The sequence below is a fragment of the Diabrotica virgifera genome, chromosome 2, assembly GCF_917563875.1.
Source record: "Diabrotica virgifera virgifera chromosome 2, PGI_DIABVI_V3a".
NCBI classification, from domain to species: domain Eukaryota; kingdom Metazoa; phylum Arthropoda; class Insecta; order Coleoptera; family Chrysomelidae; genus Diabrotica; species Diabrotica virgifera.
Genome location: NC_065444.1, coordinates 163,729,613 through 163,750,709, shown reverse-complemented (window position 1 = coordinate 163,750,709; position 21,097 = coordinate 163,729,613). Strand labels below are relative to the sequence as shown.

General features: G+C 32.4%; 1 protein-coding gene across 7 annotated transcripts in view; it reads left to right on the top strand.

The window, feature by feature from the left end:
- The window catches only part of LOC114332101 (neuroligin-4, Y-linked), a 238,137-nt gene that overhangs the window by 172,281 nt on the left and 44,759 nt on the right, over window positions 1-21,097 (top strand). For all 7 annotated transcript variants that reach the window (XM_028281820.2, XM_028281823.2, XM_028281822.2 and 4 more), the window contains exon 6: window positions 5,688-6,081. In XM_028281820.2, the coding sequence (XP_028137621.2) occupies window positions 5,688-6,081 (394 nt within the window). The remainder of the gene's footprint in view (window positions 1-5,687; window positions 6,082-21,097) is intronic.

Genomic DNA, 21,097 nt, shown 5'->3' with positions numbered 1-21,097 from the left:
CGAAAACGTCACATGTATTTTGTCCGACAGAATTTCCAATTGATTTGTTACTAGTGCAGTCACTGAAGGTGGATATGAGCTATTACCTCCTATTTCGTTGAACACAAATGATTTCATCGATTTGCTGGAAAATTGGTGAGTGGTTTGAGGATATATCAAGGAACAAAGGTGACATGGTGCCAACTTGCGCTTTTACCCTGGGGGTGGGTGCCACCTCTTCTCAAGGGTGAAAATTATTTTATTAAAAATAATTACATAATTCGATAGAGGGACAAATTCTAAGTAAAATTTGTTTATAAAGTTATTAAAATAAATCAAAACTTTTTGAGTTATTAAAGATCAAAATTTTAAGTTTTCGTGAGAAAAATGCATGTTTTTAACCGATATTTCATAAATAACTCAAAAACTATAAGTTTTTACAAAAAAGTTATTATTACCAAAATTGAATCTAATAAAAGAAATAAACCACTTACTAAAAATACCTTTTAATGTTAACTGAAAATGAGTTATAGGTAATTGAATGTATATTTTTTTCGGCGAGTATCCAAATCTAAGTAGGTATTTAAGCTTAAATAACGGGGAAATGATGCATTTTATAATATAAACTTATTAAACATTTGTCAAAGTACTTAGAAATATCTATCAAATAAGCCCTTGAACATGAACAAGTTGATAGCATTAAAATTTATGCTCCAAAAATTTTTCAAAATGTATCTTTTAAAGTTTTTTCCAAAAAATGTTCTTGTTTTTTTTTAATAAGTCCGTTAATTGCTAGGATATAAGATTCAACTAAAAACCATTTGAAAGTTAATTCCAAGGGCAATTAAACGACGTTGAATTTAATCTTTTAAGCCACTTAACTTTTTTAAAAATAAAACGTTAAATGGCCCCGGTTACATGGTTCTCGCAGCAAAATTTACCCTTTCAACATTTCTATCTCGGTTATTTTTTACCCTACAGAAATAATAAAAAAGGTGAAATATTTGATATTAAAAAAACTAAAATTTGGTTTTATATCATTTTTTACATATATTGAATATTTTTGGAGTTAATATCAGAAGAAAATGAAAATTACGATCATTTTAAAAATTCTGATTTGTTTAAATCATACCTTTTTTTCAAAAAATTTTATTCTAAACCGGTCAAAATTGTTGAAATCATTACTTATGCTAACATAAAGAAATTATTGTAAGGATTCCTATAAATTTTAATTTTTATGGAAATGGGGTATGTTTTATTTTTCACTTTTTTCTAAAAAATTCGAAAGGGTTGTCTTATTTTCATCATAACTTGCTTAATTTTCATGCTATGAACTTCTTCTAAGGCTCAATTGATAGGTAACCCGAAGTGCTTTGACAAATGCTTAACAGATATATTTGTAAAATACATCGTTTTCCCTTTATTTAAGCTTGAATACTTAGATTTGAGTACTCGTCGAAAAAAATTTACATTCAATTACCCATAACTTACTTTGACTTAACATTAGTTTAGTTCCTTAGGTGAGGAGTGTACTCAATTTTTTATTATCTTCAATTTTGTTAATTATAACTCTTTTGCAGAAGCTTATAGTTTTTGAGATATACGTGAAGAACAGCTTTAAAGCTTGCATTTTTTTACGAAAAAATAAAGTCTTTGATCCTCAATAACTCAAAAAGCATTGATTTATATTAATAACTTTATATAACAAATTTTTCTTATTTGTCCTTTTATCGATTTATGGTATTATTTTTGATAAAATAATTTTCACCCCCGAGAAGGGGTGGCATCCAGCTCTAAGGTAAAAGCGCAAGTTTGCATCATGTGACCTTTGTTGCTTGAGGTATTCTCTAACTACTCACCCATTTTCATGAAAAGCGATGAAGGTTCAACGAAATCGGAGGTGAAGACCTTCAGTGACTCCACTATACCCTTTCATTAAACTCTCATGCAAAAATCAGGCTGCTATTTATCACCAAATAAATGGGAATTATAATGAGTGAAATACGTAGAATATGCCAAATGACAGGAATTATGACAGGTGATAAATAGTATAGCAGTCTGATTTTTGCATGAGAGTTTAATGAAAGGGTAACAAATCAATTGGAAGTTCTGTCGGACAAAATACGTGTGACGTTTTCGTGGTCTGACCGTTCCAAATTTTTAACCTGTTCCACAATTTAAAACTTCCCCTGTTCCAGTGTTCCCATATATCAAAGTTTGTCCGAGAACAGCTTAGATTGACATGGGCGCACATAGTTAACATGTCAAAGAAAAAAATTATATTGTGCCGATGTGTGCCTTTGCACTGGGGGTGAGTCTCACCCATGCTCGGGGGTGAAAAAATTATACGTTCAAAATAAGTCCGAAATTGGATAAATTACTAATTCTAGCGAGTTTTGTTCGATTTGGTTTTTCACTAAGTCCATAGTTTTCGAGTCATTGGTGAGTGAAACCGTTTATTTTTCTAAAAAAAACAGGTTTTTACAGTTTAATCGCATACCGTATGCACTGGATGTAAACATTAGTTAACAGCGATGTCGTCACCAGCAACGAACGAGGTGGCTATTTGGTTAAGGTTTTGAATATTTTTGGATAACAGTTACTTACCTATATAATAGCGAAATCTATTCATTTATTTAAATAATAAGATTATTTTTCACTATCTACATATGTATTCAGTGATTACAATAATTTATATACTGTACAATAAAATCTAATTATCGAGAAAAGAGAAAATGTGATAAAGTGATATTAATAATATACTGTTACTATGGAACCAATAGATACTTTTGAACCCCTTTAACAAGTAAAATCTTTGTTTACATGTAGTGCATGCCCTATTTAAACTTATTATAGACGGTTTTTCGCAAATAATTTAAAATGTAAGTATTTTCTCGAAAAATATTTTCTTGGTAAAAATATAGCTTATAAAAAAGTAAAAAACGGTGTATGTTATGAAATCTGTAAACCCAGTATAAGCAGAGTTGTAGTTAATAATAAGTAGGTTCTTATTCGTCTTTCCAATCGAATATTTCAACGTGAAATAACCAAAAAATTAAGCACTTTTCGGGGAAAACTAATCACAACGTTTTTAAAGTACTTGAAAGAAGCTTTATTTGTGCTTTTTAAGAAAGTTTCTAGCATCAAAAGTAAGTAAGTTGCGCTCAAAATAAAGTGTGTCCCTTTTTTTGTAAAAAAAATCGTAAAAACCATTACCTAAACCGTAAGAAAAACCCTTTATTAGCATCCCAAATGAAATTAATCATTACCGTTTCGTAAGTTGTTATGTATTTTATTGATGTGTAAATTTCCTCGGTTCAAAGTTCTCATTTTTACAAAAATTTGGGTTTGAAGTAAAAAATTCCGTTTTTAATTTTAAAAAAATTTCTTTTTTCGGAAATAACTTAAAAATAATTAGTGATATCAAAAATTTCGAACAGTAATAAACGTAGGTTTTGCTTTTCTGAATATTTGTATTTTTTTTTTTTTTTTATTTTCTTGTAAGACAAAAATTGATTATGATATGGCTGTTCATAATTTGCATACACTCGTGATTCGTGGCTCGTTTAAGACATTTTATATAAAGTACATATAAGTTAAGTAACAAAGTGAGCATTATATGTATATAAGTAAAATAACTTGTGAAGCGGTAACGATTAATTTAAATTTGAACGCTAATTAGGGGGTGATTTTCACGATATTTTACCGAAAAATAAAAGGTGCCATCATTATTTTGAGCGTAAGTTTTTAACTTTTGATGTTAGATACCTTTAAAAACAGAAATAAAGCTTTTTTAAACAATTTAAAAAAGTTGTAATGAGTTTTCCCCGAAAAGTGCTTCATTTTCTGGTTATATTACGTTGAAATATTCGATTTGGAATTTGACGAATAAGAATGAATTTTTTTTTCAATTTTTTATATAGGCATAGCATAGGCTACATATTTTTTATATAAGCTATATTTCTGCTAAGAATTTTTTAGACAAAATACTTATTTTTTGAGTTATTTACGAAAACCTGTTTAAAATGGTGTTTTTTTTTTGTTGAAAAATGAATATATTCACTCCCAAATAAATCGAAAAGTATTGACTTGGTGAAAAAACTCTACTTAGTCAGTTTATCCAATTGTGGACTAATTTTTGGGCGTAGATTTTCTCACCCCCGTGAAGAGGTGAAAGTCACCCCCAAAGCAAAAGCGCACGTCGGCACAATATCACCTTTTTCTTTGCATGTTAGCAAATTTGATGTCAATCCAAGCGGTTTTTTAAAATTCTAAGGTTTGTAATATTTTACCGTGAGTAATAATGATTTATTGTTTGCAGTTACCAGTGTTACTTGTAAATTATATTCTATACCTTTAAGTAAGATGGTGATCTTAGCTTAGGAGTTTTAGATTAGTTTTATTGACTTATATTCCATATTGCAGAACTAGAAATGAACAATTTACGAAATTCTATACTACCATCATAATAAAGATGCACTAGAAATAAACAAACCAAGACCCGTTGAATGTTACGGGGAGCACTCCCAAATCATGATTTACAAAGTTTATACATTGTAAATGATGATACGGGAGAGCTCCTTGTAACATTCAACTAGTGCATCTATGTGATTTTAGCATAGAGTCTGTGGTGAATTTGGTAAAATACGGTATTATAATATGAAGAGTGTTAGTATAAAATTTTTATAGTGTTTATAAACTGTTATACATTTTACTAATTTTCATTTTATTTCATAATTGTTTTTCAAAATGTCCAAAGTTTTAGTAACTTTATCGAAACCAAGGTTAACGGCAGACTTCTATGTCTAATGAATGATCTGGTTTCTTATATCTATAGATGCTAATATAGCCACATTTTCTACGTAAATTTCCAAACAATAATGACTGTTTAATAACTATTATATAACTTGAGGTAAATCAATACAAGATAAAATATTTTAGACGTTTTCTCGGCAACATATTGAACTTCGAACCTTGTCAATGGCAAAATCAAGCATTACCTGCGAACGTAAAGTGGTTGCAAAACTGGAGTTTTCTCCCATTATAGGTGAATGAAGTTTGATGTCAAGTATACTTTAGAGTTTTGATTTCAGTAACATAATATAAACGAAAATATTCCCCGTAAGATGTCATAAACCACACTGAAGTACAACAAACTTACATTATATAAATCTTGTTGACAAATACAATACAAAGTAAAAATGTACAAATATTATTTATTTTAACGACAGAAGTCTCCCTGTCTCCACTTTTTAATGTTGTTGAAAATCACCGAAAGACGCCGCTTATATAGTGGGCTTTAACCTATTCGTATTCAGACTGTTTATAGAACAACGCACAACATTTAGGCCCGGTTGTACAATCGAAGTTCAACTCCGGCTCAGCGCCATTACCGAGTGTTCTAAGCAAGCTCTACATGCTAAGCCACCAAAAATACATGGGTTAAAACCCTTAAAATATCGACTAAAATTCTCACATTGACGTGTTGTATATTAAATCCTGGCGATGGGTGAAATTTAGAAGGATACCTCAAAGCATCATCTCAAAGCATCATATGACTATTCCACGAGCATATGGGTTGAGTCGATTTCTCTGTCTTTCACAAAGAGAAGGTGAAAGCCAACCAAAGTTAGTTAACGAAAGTTTCTATATAAAAATGGATATATGCAGTTTTATCATACCTTACTGACCTATGTTTTTTATTGTAGATTTGAAGTAATATATGGCGTAAACGAAATTGAAAGTATTAACCTCCTGGATCCAATTGGTCTTTCTCATGGCCTTCTTTTAAAAGAGAGGGATCAAGAACTTCGGACGTACTTTCGATCTCGTTGTGAGATGAAACCGGAAGTGTGCCTACAGCGGACTTTAGATGAATATGGAGCTAACGACATCCTAACGAACGTAAACAGTGGCCAAATGTACAGTTATCAAATGTATGAACCCAATCAGGCAATAAAAACCAGAGATATATTACTAGATATTTTATCAGATGCTCGATCGGTAGCTCCAATGATACAAACGGCCAAATACCACTCGTTGCTCAACATGCAGTCTTATTTTTATGTGTTTAAGCACAAAACAGCGTCAAAAAATTATATAGTAAGTATTATTTTCATGTACTTTATGAAAATGTATATCACTGAGTAATTATTATCCTCACAATTTGCACTTATATTAGCCGTCAGCTAAGAAGAACTAGCGCAGATTCTTATTGTCTGACCGCTCCAACCCGATTGGTACTGATGCCTATAACCAGAGGCGCAGCTGCCGCCGTATCAGCCGTATCAATTATACGGGGTCCCCAATATTCAGGAGCCCAACGCGGCATGTCGAAACAAAATTACATTTAAAAAAAATTGAACGAAATATTCTACAATTATATCACTATTAAAACGCTTTGAAACAGTGTATATTGTTTGGATATCGACACTTCCGTGTAATGGATTTTTTGTCTATATAAACTGTATTTATGTGCAGGTACCTACCTATCTATTTTCTGTCGCTGCCGTTCCATAACGGAGCTTTTTTGTTTTCAAATCTACATTTTATTGTCTATTCACCGTTGGCTCTGTGTGAGACATTGTGTAATGTATAATGCCAAATTGCAATATTTGTAACCTGTTAATTTGTAATTTCTAATTACAAATTACAAATTTGTAATTACAAATTAAAAATTTGTAATTGCAAATTGAAAAATTTGTAATTTGTAATCTGTTACCTTTAAATATTTGGAACACTGTATTGTTTGCGTATATTTTCGTGTAATCTGTTCTTTATCTATAAATTATTGTGTTTAGGTATATCTTGTTGCCGGTCGCTCGCCGTTAAAGAACAGAGCTTATTTTGAATGTCGATTCATCCTAAGCTTGAAAAAACATGTACATAAAGTTAGCGAATCACTTCTAGCAAATATTATGGCAAGCATAATGGGAATTTGCCGCTTTTTTGCCGGTAATTAGTTGTGAAAAAATTAATTTTGCCGCTCTTTTTTTTTCTTAATATTCGATGTTTCGCTAACTTCATATGAAGTTAGCGAATCACAACAGCAAAAAATGTTTCAAATTCAAATCGAGTTGGTGCTGAATTTGCCGCCTTTTTGCCGTTAATTAGTTGTGAAAAAATTAATTTTGCCGCTCTTTTATTTTTCTTAATATTCGATGTTTCGCTAACTTCATATGATGATAGCGAATCACAACAGCAAAAAATGTTTCAAATTCAAATCGAGTTGGTGCTGAGTTTGCCGCTTTTTTGCCGTTAATTAGTTGTGAAAAAATTAATTTTGCCGTCCTTTTATTTTTCTGAATATTCGATGTTTCGCTAACTTCATATTACGTTAGCGAATCACAACATCAAAAAATGTTTTAAATTCAAATCGAGTTGGTGCTGAATTTGCCGCTTTTTGCCGTTAATTAGTTGGGAAAAAATTAATTTTGCCGCTGTTTTATTTTTCTTAATATTCGATGTTTCGTTAACTTTATATGAAGTTAGCGAATCACAACAGCAAAAAATGTTTCTAATTCAAATCGAGTTGGTGCTGAATTTGCCGCTTTTTGCCGTTAATTAGTTGTGAAAAAATTAATTTTGCCGCTCTTTTATTTTTCTTAATATTCGATGTTTCGCTAACTTCATATGAAGTTAGCGAATCACAACAGCAAAAAATGTGTTAAATTCAAATCGAGTTGGTGCTAAATTTGCCGCTTTTTGCCGTTAATTAGTTGGGAAAAAATTAATTTTGCCGCTGTTTTATTTTTCTTAATATTCGATGTTTTGCTAACTTTATATGAAGTTAGCGAATCACAACAGCAAAAATGTTTCAAATTCAAATCGAATTGGTGCTGAATTTGCCGCTTTTTGCCGTTAATTAGTTGTGAAAAATTTAATTTTGCCGCTCTTTTATTTTTCTTAATATTCGATGTTTCGCTAACTTCATATGAAATTAGCGAATCACAACAGCAAAAAATGTTTCAAATTCAAATCGAGTTGGTGCTGAATTTGCCGCTTTTTTGTCGTTAATTAGTTGGGAAAAAATTTATTCTGCCGCTCCTTAATTTTTCTTAATATTCGATGTTTCGCTAACTTCATATGAAGTTAGCGAATCACAACAGCAAAAAATGTTTCAAATTCAAATCGAGTTGGTGCTGAATTTGCCGCTTTTTTGCCGTTAATTAGTTGTGAAAAAATTAATTTTGCCGCTCCTTTATTTTTCTTAATATTCGATGTTTCGCTAATTTCATAAAGGGTGGGGAATTAGTGTGAAGATGTCCAATTACTCGTTTATCGTAGGAGATACGAAAAAAAGTTATTTAGTTAAAAGTTGGTGCCTAGACAGGACCGTAATCTGAAAATATTTTCAAATATACAGGGCTATCCGTATTGACAGGGTGACACAAATTTTTGTTTTTTTAAATAGAACACCATATGTATTTTTACATTTTGGGATTCTCCTGTACGTCTATTTTCCTAAAATATAGGCTTTTGTAGTAATATACGAAGTAGTTTAAAAGATAATTACGTTTTTTGTTAATTTCGTAGCAATATTCACACCCTGTAGAATTGTAGTAACTTGACATAAAAATTTCTATTTATATTGAAAATATTTTTAATATAGTCTACTATTGTTAAACATTATTAATATAGAGAAACGTTTAGTTTTAGTGTACAAGGTTGGTCAAAACTAGGAATGAGTATTTTTTGAGCTTTTTTAAATAGATTTTAGTATAGTATTTTGGTATTATGAACCAACAAATTTGTGATAATTATAGAGGAATAACACTACTAAGCACAACATGTAAAATATTGACTTATAAATATGACAATGAGAACTACCAAAATTAGCATAAAAACGCAAAAAGGCGAAACAGATGAATTCATTATAAATAAAGAAGTGAAACAAGGATATGCCTTATCCACTGTTTAATCTAACTTTATAATATGTACTACGAAATATAAACAAAGGAAACCTAAGAACAAGAGGTGGACAAATAATCGCCTACGCAGACGACATTGTTATTATTGCAAAGAATAGAAACATAATGAAAGAAATGCTAAAAGAAATAAAAAGAAAGGGGAGACAATGGCACTCAGATTAAATGAAGAAAAGACAAAAATATTAAGACTAGGGAAAACAGCAATAAAAGGAAAAACCAAAATAGGAAATTCAGACTTTGAAGATGTAGAACATTTCAAATACCTAGGAGTGACAATAAGCAAAACGGGTGAAAGAATACAGAAATAAAAGAAAAAATATTGGCAGCGAATAAAGCTTATTTTGCAAATAAAACACACTTAAAAGAAAATATTGTCTACTAAAACCAAGATAAGAATGTATAACACCATAATTAGACCAATATTATTATACGCAGCGGAAACAATGAAGATGACTAAAAAAGATGAAGAAAACTTAAGAATAGTGGAGAGAAAATCATGAGAACCATACTGGGACCAATCAGAACAGAGCAAAATGAATATAGAAGCCGAACAAATGCAGAGATTAAGAAAGTACTAAAAGAAGATATCGTGACCAAAATAAAGCAATGCAGAGTTAGATAGTTAGGTCACATCTGGCGGGCAGGAGATGAAGCAGTGACATATAATATGATAGAATGGAATCCAGTAGGAAGAAAGAAAAGAGGAAGACCAAGATCAAAATGGTTGCAAGAAGTTGAAGAAGACTTTTGCTGCTCTTTTATTTTTTTTAATATTCGATGTTTCGCTAACTTCATATGAAGTTATCGAATCACAACAGCAAAAATGTTTCAAATTCAAATCGTGTTGGTGCTGAATTTGCCGCTTTTTTGCCGTTAATTAGTTGTGAAAAAATTAAATTTGCCACTCTTTTATTTTTCTTCATATTCGATGTTTCGCTAACTTAATATGAAGTTAGCGAATCACAACAGCAAAAAATGTTTCAAATTCAAATCGACTTGGTGCTGAATTTGCCGATTTTTTGCCGTTAACTAGTTGTGAAAAAATTAATTTTGCCGCTCTTTTAGTTTTCGTAATATTCGATGTTTCGCTAACTTCATATGAAGTTAGCGAATCACAACAGCAAAAAATGTTTCAAATTCAAATTGAGTTGGTGCTGAATTTGCCGCTTTTTTGCCGCTCATTAGTTATGGAAAGAATAATTTTGCCGCTTTCTTATTTTTTTTTTTTAATATTAGGTGTTTCGCTAACTTCATATGAAGTTAGCGAATCACAACAGCAAGAAATGTTTCAAATTCAAATCGAGTTGGTGCTGAATTTGCCGCTTTTTGCCGTTAGTTAGTTGTAAAAAATTAATTTTGCCCTTTTTTTTTAATATTAGGTGTTTCGCTAATTTCATAAAGGGTGGGGAATTAGTGCGAAGAAGTCCAATTACTCATTTATCGTAAGAGATACGAAAAATGTTATTAGGTAAAAGTTGGTCCACAGACAGGACCATAATTTAAAAGTATTTTGAAATATACAGGGCTATCCGTATTGACAGGATGCAACAAACTTATGCTTTTTTTAATAGAACACCCTGAATATTTTTACATTTTGGATTGTCCTTTTCTAAAATATAGGCTTTTGTAGTAATATATGAAGTAGTTTAAAAGATAATTAAGTGCGGTTTTTTTAAATTTCGTAGCAATATTCATACCTTATAGAATTATCCTCCTTGTTACTTTATTAATTTTTGAATTAATAAATTTATTAATTGGAAGAGATATCAAAATATTTACGTGCAGGATTGTTGTGGCGTAAAATAGGTATAAACTAAAACATATATTATTCGCTAACTTCATATGGACTTAGCGAATCACAACAGCGAATAATGTTTCAAATTGAAATCAAGTTGGTGCTGAATTTGCCGCTTTTTTGCCGCTAAATAGTTGTGGAAAAGTTAATTTTGCCGCTTTTTTATTTTTTAAATATTTGATGTGTCTAACTTTATATGAACATAGCGAATCACAACAGCGAATAATGTCTCAAAAATTCAAATCGACTTGGTGCTGAATTTGCCGCTAATTAGCGGCTAATATAAGCTTCGAGAACATTTATAGATGCAACAGTTAGTGTTCACGCTTCCATTCCGTAGATCAGAACTGTGAATATGTAGCATTTCAACAGACGGTATTTTGTTTTTAATGATATAGGTATGTCTCGACTGTTCAAAATGGGTGTCATTCTAACGTATGCTGCTTCTGCTTTTATTATTTGTTGTTTAATTTCTGTTGAGTGATCCCGTGAGCCGTTGGGCATTTAAATTCTTGGAAAAATATGTATATTTCTCAACTCTTTCGATATTCTGTTGGTTGATTGTAAGTTGATCGTTTAGTATTTGTTTTTTACTAATTGTCATAAATTTGTTCTTCTTTATACAGGGTTTTCATTGGGAAAGTAACATACGTTAACTATAGAAAGAGGACACTTGGGTGGTCTCAAAAATACCATACTTAATGGATCTTACTTCAGTAATAACAAAGATACTGGGTGTTTTATCTATTTTGCCATTTTCTTATTTGGTTCATAACTTTTTAACCACACTGTATATTTATTTTATATTTGGCCTGCAAATATTATTTAAGGTGTACAGTCAACCAATTTATTTAAAATTCTAAAAAATCCAGGTCCGGATTAAAAAATATTGCAAAAATTTTCCGAAGCAAAAACAACACCCTGTACATTGAATTTTTTTAAAATAGATTTTGCATTTGAAAAGAGGATGAAAAACTAAATTTAGCGGTATAATTTGGATTTTTGGCAAAATGACTTTTCTGGTCAAATTTTGAATTTGAATTCTGAAATTATGTGAATTGCGAAAGCTCGAAGTAGAAAAAAAATTGAAATACGACTTACAACTTGCTAACCATACTTTATTTTTATTTTATATTTATCACTGAATATTCTTTAAGGTGTCCAATCATTTAATTTATTTACAATTATAAAATAATCCAGGGCCGGATTAAAAAATATTGGAAAAACGTTCCGACCCAAAAGCAACACCCTGTACATTGAATTTTTTAAAATAGATTTTTCATTGAAAAGAGGATGAAAAACTAAATTTAGTGGTATACTTTGAATTTTCGACAAAATGATTTTTCCGGCAAAATTTTGAATTTGAATTCTGAAATTATGAAGAATTTGAAGTAAAAAAAATTAAAATGTGACTAATTTTAATTAATAGCATTATTTAATGCAAATTGTTAAAATGTTAACATTTTAGTATTTTTTTATGTCGACAAATAATTCCATAAAACATATTCACCTTTAATTAATAAATAAATAATACAGAGTCCACAAAAAATACATAATTTTAGTCAACGAACTATCTTAAATATTAAAAGAAAAACAGAAAAAGATTGCTGAAAAATAACTTTTGGACATCGTCGACAGTTACTACAATTCTACAGGGTGTAAATATTGCTACGAAATTAAAAAAAAGTTATTATCTTTTAAACTACTTCTCGTATTACTACAAAAGCCTATATTTTAGGAAAGTAGACGTACAGGAGAATCCAAAAATGTAAAAGTATATAGGGTGTTCTATTTAAAAAAACATAAGTTTGTGTCACCCTGTCAATACGGATAGCCCTGTATATTTGAAAATATTTTCAATATAATAAACGAGTAATTGGACTTCTTCACACTAATTCCCCACCCTTTATGAAATTAGCGAAACATCGAAAAATAAAAGAGCAGCAAAATTAATTTTTTCACAACTAATTATCGGCAAAAAAGCGGCAAATTTAGCACCAACTCGATTTGAATTTGAAACATTTTTTGCTGTTGTGATTCGCTAATTTCATATGAAGTTAGCGAAACATCGAATATTAAGAAAAATAAAAGAGCGGCAAAATTAATTTTTTCACAACTAATTAACGGCAAAAAAGCGGCAAATTCCCATTGTGCTTGCCATAATATTTGCGAGAAGTGATTCGCTAACTTTATGTACATTGAAAAAACTGAATCTGTTTTCAAACAATGAGTCTCAACAATTCAAATATATTTTTCGACTTTGCTTTATTAGAGTTTATTAAGTTTATTATTTTTATCTATATTTGGGTGTTATACGCAGAACTTATTAATTTCTGAGGTTGCATTATGCAATTTGCAATTTATTTAAATTTTGCAGTATACAGGGTGTTTCATTAATAATTGGAAATATTTTAACTGTAGATACCTGGGTTCAAAATATTAAGATTTAACCCAAATCAAATAGTCCGAAAATGCTTCCTAAAGCAGCTAGAGCTCTTGGAAGAAGGCGTCTTGTAATTAGTTTTTTAAATATCTCCAGAACGCCGAATACTTCTATTTAGAGAAACGAAAACTGGTACGCATATTCTTATCTTTCAGAGATAAATCGACTCCATAAATAGGGAATTTCTAGCACTGGTCATAGACGTCCGTTTTGGGTGGGGCAACGGATATTTTATCGTATAACTTTTTTGTCTTTAACTTTTAAGCCTTTTTGACACTGGATTATTAAATTGTGAGGTATTCTAGTAATAAAAGTTACTCTTGCTTTAAGTCGATAGGATGCACAGTTTTCTAGAAAATTCGATTTGAAAATTTTGTGTTTTTTCAATTTGGGAAGAATTTTCAAAAAAACACTATGGAAAAAAAACGAAAACTGGTACGTTTATTCCAGAGATGAATCAATTTCATCAATTGCGATTTTCTAGTACCGGTCATATGCGTACGTTTTGGGTAGTTCAACGGTTATTTTATCGCATTACTTTTTGTGTCTTTAATTTTGAAGCATTTTTGACACTATATTATTAAATTATAGGGTATTCTAGTACTAAAAGTAATTCTTGCTTTAAGTCGGCTAAGCAAACCGTTTTTTTTTTTAAATTTTTTCAAATTTTGTTCAAATTCAAAAAATGAAATTTTCAAATCGACTTTTTTAGAAAACGGTGTATTCTACCGTCTTAAAATAAGAGTAACTTTTAGTACTAGAATACCTCACAATTTCGATAAAATAACCGTTGCCCTACACAAAGGGGACACATATGACCAATACTAGAAATTCGAAATTTATGAAATCGATTTGTCTCTGGAAGATAAGTACCAGTTTTCGTTTTTCTAAATAGAAATGTTCAAGAGGTATTTAAAAAAATAATAAAAAAAATTAGAGGTATCCGTTAATCTGTTCACGAAAAAATCAACTTTGAAAATGAGCATAATTTTCTATATCCCTAACTTATGCCTGGCAGTGTATTTTATACAAGCGTTTTTGCTTCTTTTGTTAAACATTTTTTTAGCACTACGCCAAATCAGTGGTGAAAGAGGGCCCCGCGACACACTTTGATATGGGGTCCATGTGGGGCTAGCTACGCCACTGCCTATAACGACACTTTCTTCTTCCTACGGTGCCTATCCATTTAAAATGTTGGCGATTAGCATGGCTACCCTAACTTTGCTTGCTGCTATTCGCCAGTCCGGTTGTAGATATACTGAACCACTTTTTCAAGTTTTAAAGCCCAAGATATTCTTCTTCTCCCTGATCCTCTCTTTCCAAATACCTTGCCGTGAAGAATGAGTTATAACAAGCTATATCTCTGTTCATTCCTTATAACAGTTCCAATGTATTCTATTTTGCGCTGTTTGATTGTAATAATGATCTTGCATTCCTTGCCCGTTCTACGCAGAACCTTAACATTAGTCATCTCTATCTATTCTTTTCACTACACACACTATCTATCAGAGCTGGGTAGTATCCGGATACTTTTTATTTATCCGAAAGCTGTATCCGGATACTTTTTAAATTTTGTATCCGGTATCCGTATCCGTGATAAAATTTTAAAGTATCCGGCATCCGGATACTTTTTTTGATATTCGGATACTTTTAGATACAGCATACAAGATATTGTCAAACATTTTACACGAGAGATTGAAGCCCTATACCGAAACGTTTCTAGGAGAATATCAGGCAGGATTCAGGCGCGGACGTTCAACCATTAACCAGATCTTTACACTACGACAGATCCTCGAAAAAGCGCAAAAGTTTAACATAGATATGTACCATATTTTTGTCGATTTTAAAGCGGCATATGACAGTGTCTTAAGACCAAGTCTTTACAATGCTATGAATGAGTTGGGAATTCCAAAAAAACTCATATCTATGATAAAAGTGACAATGGCGAAGATGCTATCAGCAGTAAAAATTCAAAACGACTCGTTAACCCCATTCGAAATACATAAGGGGTTAAGGCAGGGAGATGCGCTGGCGTGTCAGCTTTTAAATGTAGCCTTAGAAAAAGTTGTACGAGACGCTAATTTAGATAGCAGAGGAACAATATTTAATAGATTAGTCCAAATTCTTGCATATGCAGATGACGTGGACATTATAACAAGAACCAGGGCGAGAACTGCGGAAATCCTAACCGATCTAGTAGCAGCAGCAGAACTAATGGGGTTACATATAAATCAAAATAAAACAAAATTCATGGCGACCAACACAAACACAAGAGCTGGAAATGTTGATGCAGATCTAATCATCAATGACCAAAACTTCGAAGCGGTCAAAGAGTTTATATGTATATCTAGGGACATCGGTTAACCCCAATAATGACACATCTGAGGAAATAAAAAGGCGAATAATAATTGCAAACAGGTGTTATCATGGTCTATCAAAGTACTTATCTAACAAACGTCTGTCTCAAAAAACTCGTATAAGGCTGTATAGAACATTGATAGTCCCTGTTCTCACATATGGTTCAGAGGCATGGACGCTAACTAAAACAGATGAATCCGCTCTATCAATTTTTGAAAGAAAGGTACTACGCAAGATATTCGGAGCGGTTTGTGAGAACGGAATATGGAGGCGTAGATATAACTTTGAACTGCAGAATATCTACAAGCAAACGTTTGGTGGAAAAGATATTATCACTATAATTAAGCGAAATCGCCTGCAGTGGGCAGGACATGTAGCCCGAGCCCCTGAATCGAACATGATAAAAAGGATTCTAACAGCTCAACCCGTGGGAATGAGAAGACGGGGTAGACCAAAATTGAGGTGGATGGACGGGGTAACACAAGATGCCGAGAAGATCGGAGTCGGCAACTAAAAATTGCAGACAAGGGAGAGAACAGAATGGCGTAGAACGCTTGAGAAGGTCGAGGCCCTCTAAGGGCTGTAGCACCATGATGATGATACTTTTAGATATTTATCGCCCGCCGATAATGCACCTAACGTAGGCACAACACTGCCATTCCTTCAATCCAGATGTGTCTAATATGTTAAATTTAAGCTTAAGTGGTACAATGTAAAATATCCCAAAAAAACTATAGAAGATTTAAAAAAATGCATTATAACTGTCACCAAAACAAAAATGGAATTGGAAAGTTGCAATGAATCAGATGAAAGTGGAGATCAAAATTTGGATGACTTTTTTGATTTTAGCAATTTTCGAGATCAGCAAGTGGACAACAGCTGTACTATTAATTGTACACAGAATGAACAGGGTTCCAGCATCAATAATAAAACTTCAAAAGTACAGTTGGAGTTGCTAAGATATTTGAAGGACAAAAGAACCAATTTTTTTTTATATAATTGGCTTTGGCATGAACCAATTAGCCAGACTTATTTTTTATTTATGAAATATAAAGGGAGCATTTTTTTTTATCCAATATAAATAAATTGATTTAAGAACCAATTTGAACATCTTAAATGAATACCCGATCTTAAAAAGGGTGTCAATAACGTACAACACATGCTTACCTTCGTCAGCACCAGTTGAAAGACTTTTCTCTTTTGCAACTATGATTGATACGCCTAAAAGAAAAGCTTTAAGCGATGAACACTTTGAGGTATTGGTACTTACAAAGGCAAATTCAAAGGCACTTCACTTCTGACTTCGTCAGCAATTGGAATACTTTCTGTATTAGTAAGTTTTTATTTTAATTTAATGTTTCCTTGTAAGTTTATGTTCTAGTTTTATTATTCATAAGCAATAAACAATTTTTTGAGTACTTTCTGATTTCTTTCTCCATCATTTAATGTATTTTTATTATTATATATTACATTAAAAATACATGCACATCACATAGTTCTAATACTAATAATTTATGTCCTTAAAAAAGTATCCTTCAAAGTATCCTAGGAAGTATCCGAAAAAAATATCCGGATGCTTATATCCGAATACATTTTTAAATGAAAGTATCCGTACTTTTTTAAAAAGTATCCGGATACATTTTAAGTATCCGTATTCGGTATCCGGATACTTTTTTTCGGTATCCGGATACTTTTTTTCAGTATCCGACCCAACTCTGCTATCTATTCATGTAATTATTAAAATGCGTTTGTAACCTATCGGGTGTCTCGATTTTTCTTAAAGAAGCTTCGGAAAGTGTTTAGCCCTCTACTCCGTATAATAACGTACAAAATACACAGCATCTGATAATAGAGATTTTGGTACGAAATGGTAAATCGTAGCTTTTGAAAAGAGACTTCATCATTACGAACTCTGATCTCGCTTTTCCTATGAGTTTTTTTATTTCAGTTTAGTGGTCTCACTGGCCGTTCATGTTGGTACCAAAATATGTGTAGTTGTCCACCCTGTCAATTGGTTGTTGGTTAACCAAAAGACGTGTATTTATTATTTTGCTCTTACTGGCTTCCATGTACTTTGCACGACATTATTCTTTGCAAACCATTTAAGCTTTCTGCATAAAACTAGTGCATCGTCGACATTTATTTAATGTTATTTAGACGCACTCCGTTGACTAATACGCCTTCCTGCAGTTCTCCCAGCGCTTGCTCGGATATAAGTTCAGAGTACTTATTTTATTGAATAACGCCGGGGACAGAATTCATCCTTGTCTCACTCCTCTGTCTCTGGAGACTGCTTTGTCGACTGATCATCTATTTTAATTTTGGCAGTTTGGTTGTAATACAAGTTATGTATGTTTCTCAAATATATATCATCTGATTCTGCCATCAACGGTTGATTGGCAACATTTGGAAATATTAAAGATGTGCGGTGCTGGTTCTTTCCAGATGCTAAATCTTCTCCCTCATATCACATTTAAATTATTTGTCGTTACTTGCTACTATGACATTCACTATCATCAACCTGTTTGCATCCAATGCTGGATATAGGTATCCACGAGCTCTTTCTCTATTTTGCTTCTGTCTTGTGCTGCTTCCATCCAGTTACTGTAAAATTCTTCAGATATTTAGTCCATCTGGTGGATTTGTCGTTGGTTTTTAATGAACTTATTTTAGTATTTATTAAAATATTAAAATATTTTCCATTAGGTTATGTTTGTTTCAAATGAAGATACTTTTTTTGAAAAAGTATTATTTTTTTTTCCGTCACCAAGTTGAACGAAACTCTCAGAAAATGATCCTCTACAATTAACAAAAAGAGGCGGTTAATACTTTTTACCCGTAAAAGATCTTGTATCAACTGCACATTAACTGAATATTATTGATATAGTAGACCAGGACTAATCTCTAAAAAAACGTGTATTTTTGGATGTGAGAGGTGGCATTCGGATATTTGCAGATAAAGCTAGGTGACACCTTCAGTAATAATAATTGACTTATGCTCCTTCTCAAATATGCCCGGAACATTAATTAAAAAATTAAAATATTTAAAAATTTCGAAAAACATCGATTTTTTCCGCTTTCTTTGCTTATAACTTTAAAACGGTTCGTTTTGGAACAAAGTCGTACAGACATAAAATATGATATACTGAACCCCCCTATACATAAAAAAATAAAATTGACTCCTCTAAGAAATACAACCCTAAATGTAACATTTCAATGGACTAATAACCAAAATTTCCGTTAAATTTGTGTATTCTACGGTACTTTAGGTAACAAGTCATACTCTTATTAAGCTTGTTAACATTTCTATATTAAACTAGGGCATTTAGAACAAAAAACACCGGAATAAATCGATTTTTAAATACAGCACCTAGAGACTTACAACTTTTTGCATTGTATTCGGGATGACGAAAAAAGTACAATAGGAAAATGAGTGGAAGTGCATAATAGCACTTACAGTACAAAAAATGCATTTAAAAGTGGATAAACATGGCAAAATCACTATATTAGGGGTCAGATTTTGTTACTCGGAGATTTTTGGGTTCGCTGAACATTAATGCGTAACCCCTTCCAGGGTTGTTTCGTTTTAAACAGTTTGTTTTAATCAACTGTTTTAAACATGTTTTAAACAATTGTTTATGTTTAAAACAGTTTTTGTTTAAAACATGTTTAAAACACTTCAATTAAACAATTTTTTTTTCATTTTCTTTATTAATATGCATAACGAACATCAAAAAAAAATTATTAAATACATTATATAAACTTTTTAACATACATATTATTTATTTATTAATAATCGGAACACAGAAAAAAATTGGAAAACTTAAAACATTTTGCATACAAGAGTTAATCAATTTCTCAAAACTGTTTCAGTCTCATAGTAATCTTAGTCCTTAGTTTCCAACTTAGAAACTTTGACATTGCCTAGTGGGACTAGCCGCTTATTTAGTTTGGAATGGTAAATCGTATGATGAGAAATGAGAAGAGTCTTTCTATGTTGGCTGACGATGCAATAGCTCTGTGAAGCTGTTGAGCAAGTTTCAATGCTGTAGTATTTATATTTATCTCCAGATTTAGCCATACGGCTCACACTCCCTCTAAGGGGAAAATTGACTCATCCCAGATACCTACGGTATCAAAAGGATTGAGCTCTGGTGGGACTCTTTCCGTGTTATCGAGCCCTAGGTGACTTGGAATGCAGGTGTATCCCCCAGAAATTTTCGTACGCATCTGACCGTCGCGAGTAGTACAGCTTTCTGCATGGTCTTATAAAGATGTTCATTCAGACCCAGCTTTTTTATGCTTTCGAGGAGGGTCTTCGGAATGACTCCAGTAGTAGACATAATAATCGGTATCGTCTGGGTACTTTGCATTCTCCATTGCCTTCGCATTTGAATTTCTAGATCTCTGTACTTGGCGATCTTTTCAGTAAATTTACTACGTAGATTATTGTTGTTAGGTATCGCCACATCAATTAGTGTTGTTTGTCTTGTTAATTTATTAACTAGTACGAGATCTGGTCTATTATGTGCCACTTTTTGGTCTGTGAGCACAGTGCGGTCCCAGTATAGCTTGTAGTTGCCATCCTCAAGCATACTCTCAGGGACGTATTGATAATACGGGAGATGGTCTGTTTGGAGAAGTCCCAGCTTGATAGCTATCTCTTGATGAAGGATTTTTCCCACTGCGTCATGCCGTTCCTTGTATTCAGTTGCAGCAAATGCCTGGCAGCCCCCTGTAAGATGTTGGATGGTTCCTTCGGCTTGACATCCATATCGGCATCTGTCGTTCTGAACCTGAGGATCTTTGATGATATATTTCAGGTAATTTCTGGTTGGTATAACCTGATCCTGAATGGCCAGTAATGAACCCTCCGTCTCAGGGAACATCTTTCCTGATGTCAACCAGTAGTTCGACGCTATATTGTCGACATAATCTTGGCTGACCTCATTGGGATGTCGCCCGTGCAGAGGTTTACCCATCCAGGCGCGCACTTTTTCGTCCTTAGTAAGGTGGTTTATGCGCATTTCTGGTTCCCTCAGTTTGATCGGTGTTGTGTCATCTACTGCGCAGATAGCGCGATGTAGAGTAGATGTCTCAGCCTGCATCTGAAAATAAGTTCTTAAATTAGCGATTTGTTTATCTAATTGCTCACCTATATCCATAAGTCCTCTTCCTCCTAGATTCCGTGGTAATGTTGTTCTTTCTACTGCACTTTTAGGATGGTGTTTTTGTGCCTTTGTGAGGTGTGTTCGTACTTTTCGCTTAAGAGCTTCTATATCTGTTTTTGTCCACTTAACAATACCAAATGAGTAGCTAAGCGCGGAACATGCGTAGGTGTTTAGTGCCTTAAACAAATTTCTACTGTTAAGGTGTGAGCGAAGCAGCTGTTTTATCCTTCGTATAAACTCAGTAGTTATCTCTGTTTTCATTTGTTTATGGTCAATTTTCCGCGCTTGCTTTACTCCAAGATATTTATACATATCGCTTTCACCCATGGCCTCGATGTTCTGGCCATTTTGCATATCGAATCCTCCGGGCTGTACTTTTCCTCTGACTATATTTAAAATACGGCACTTATCTAGTCCGAAG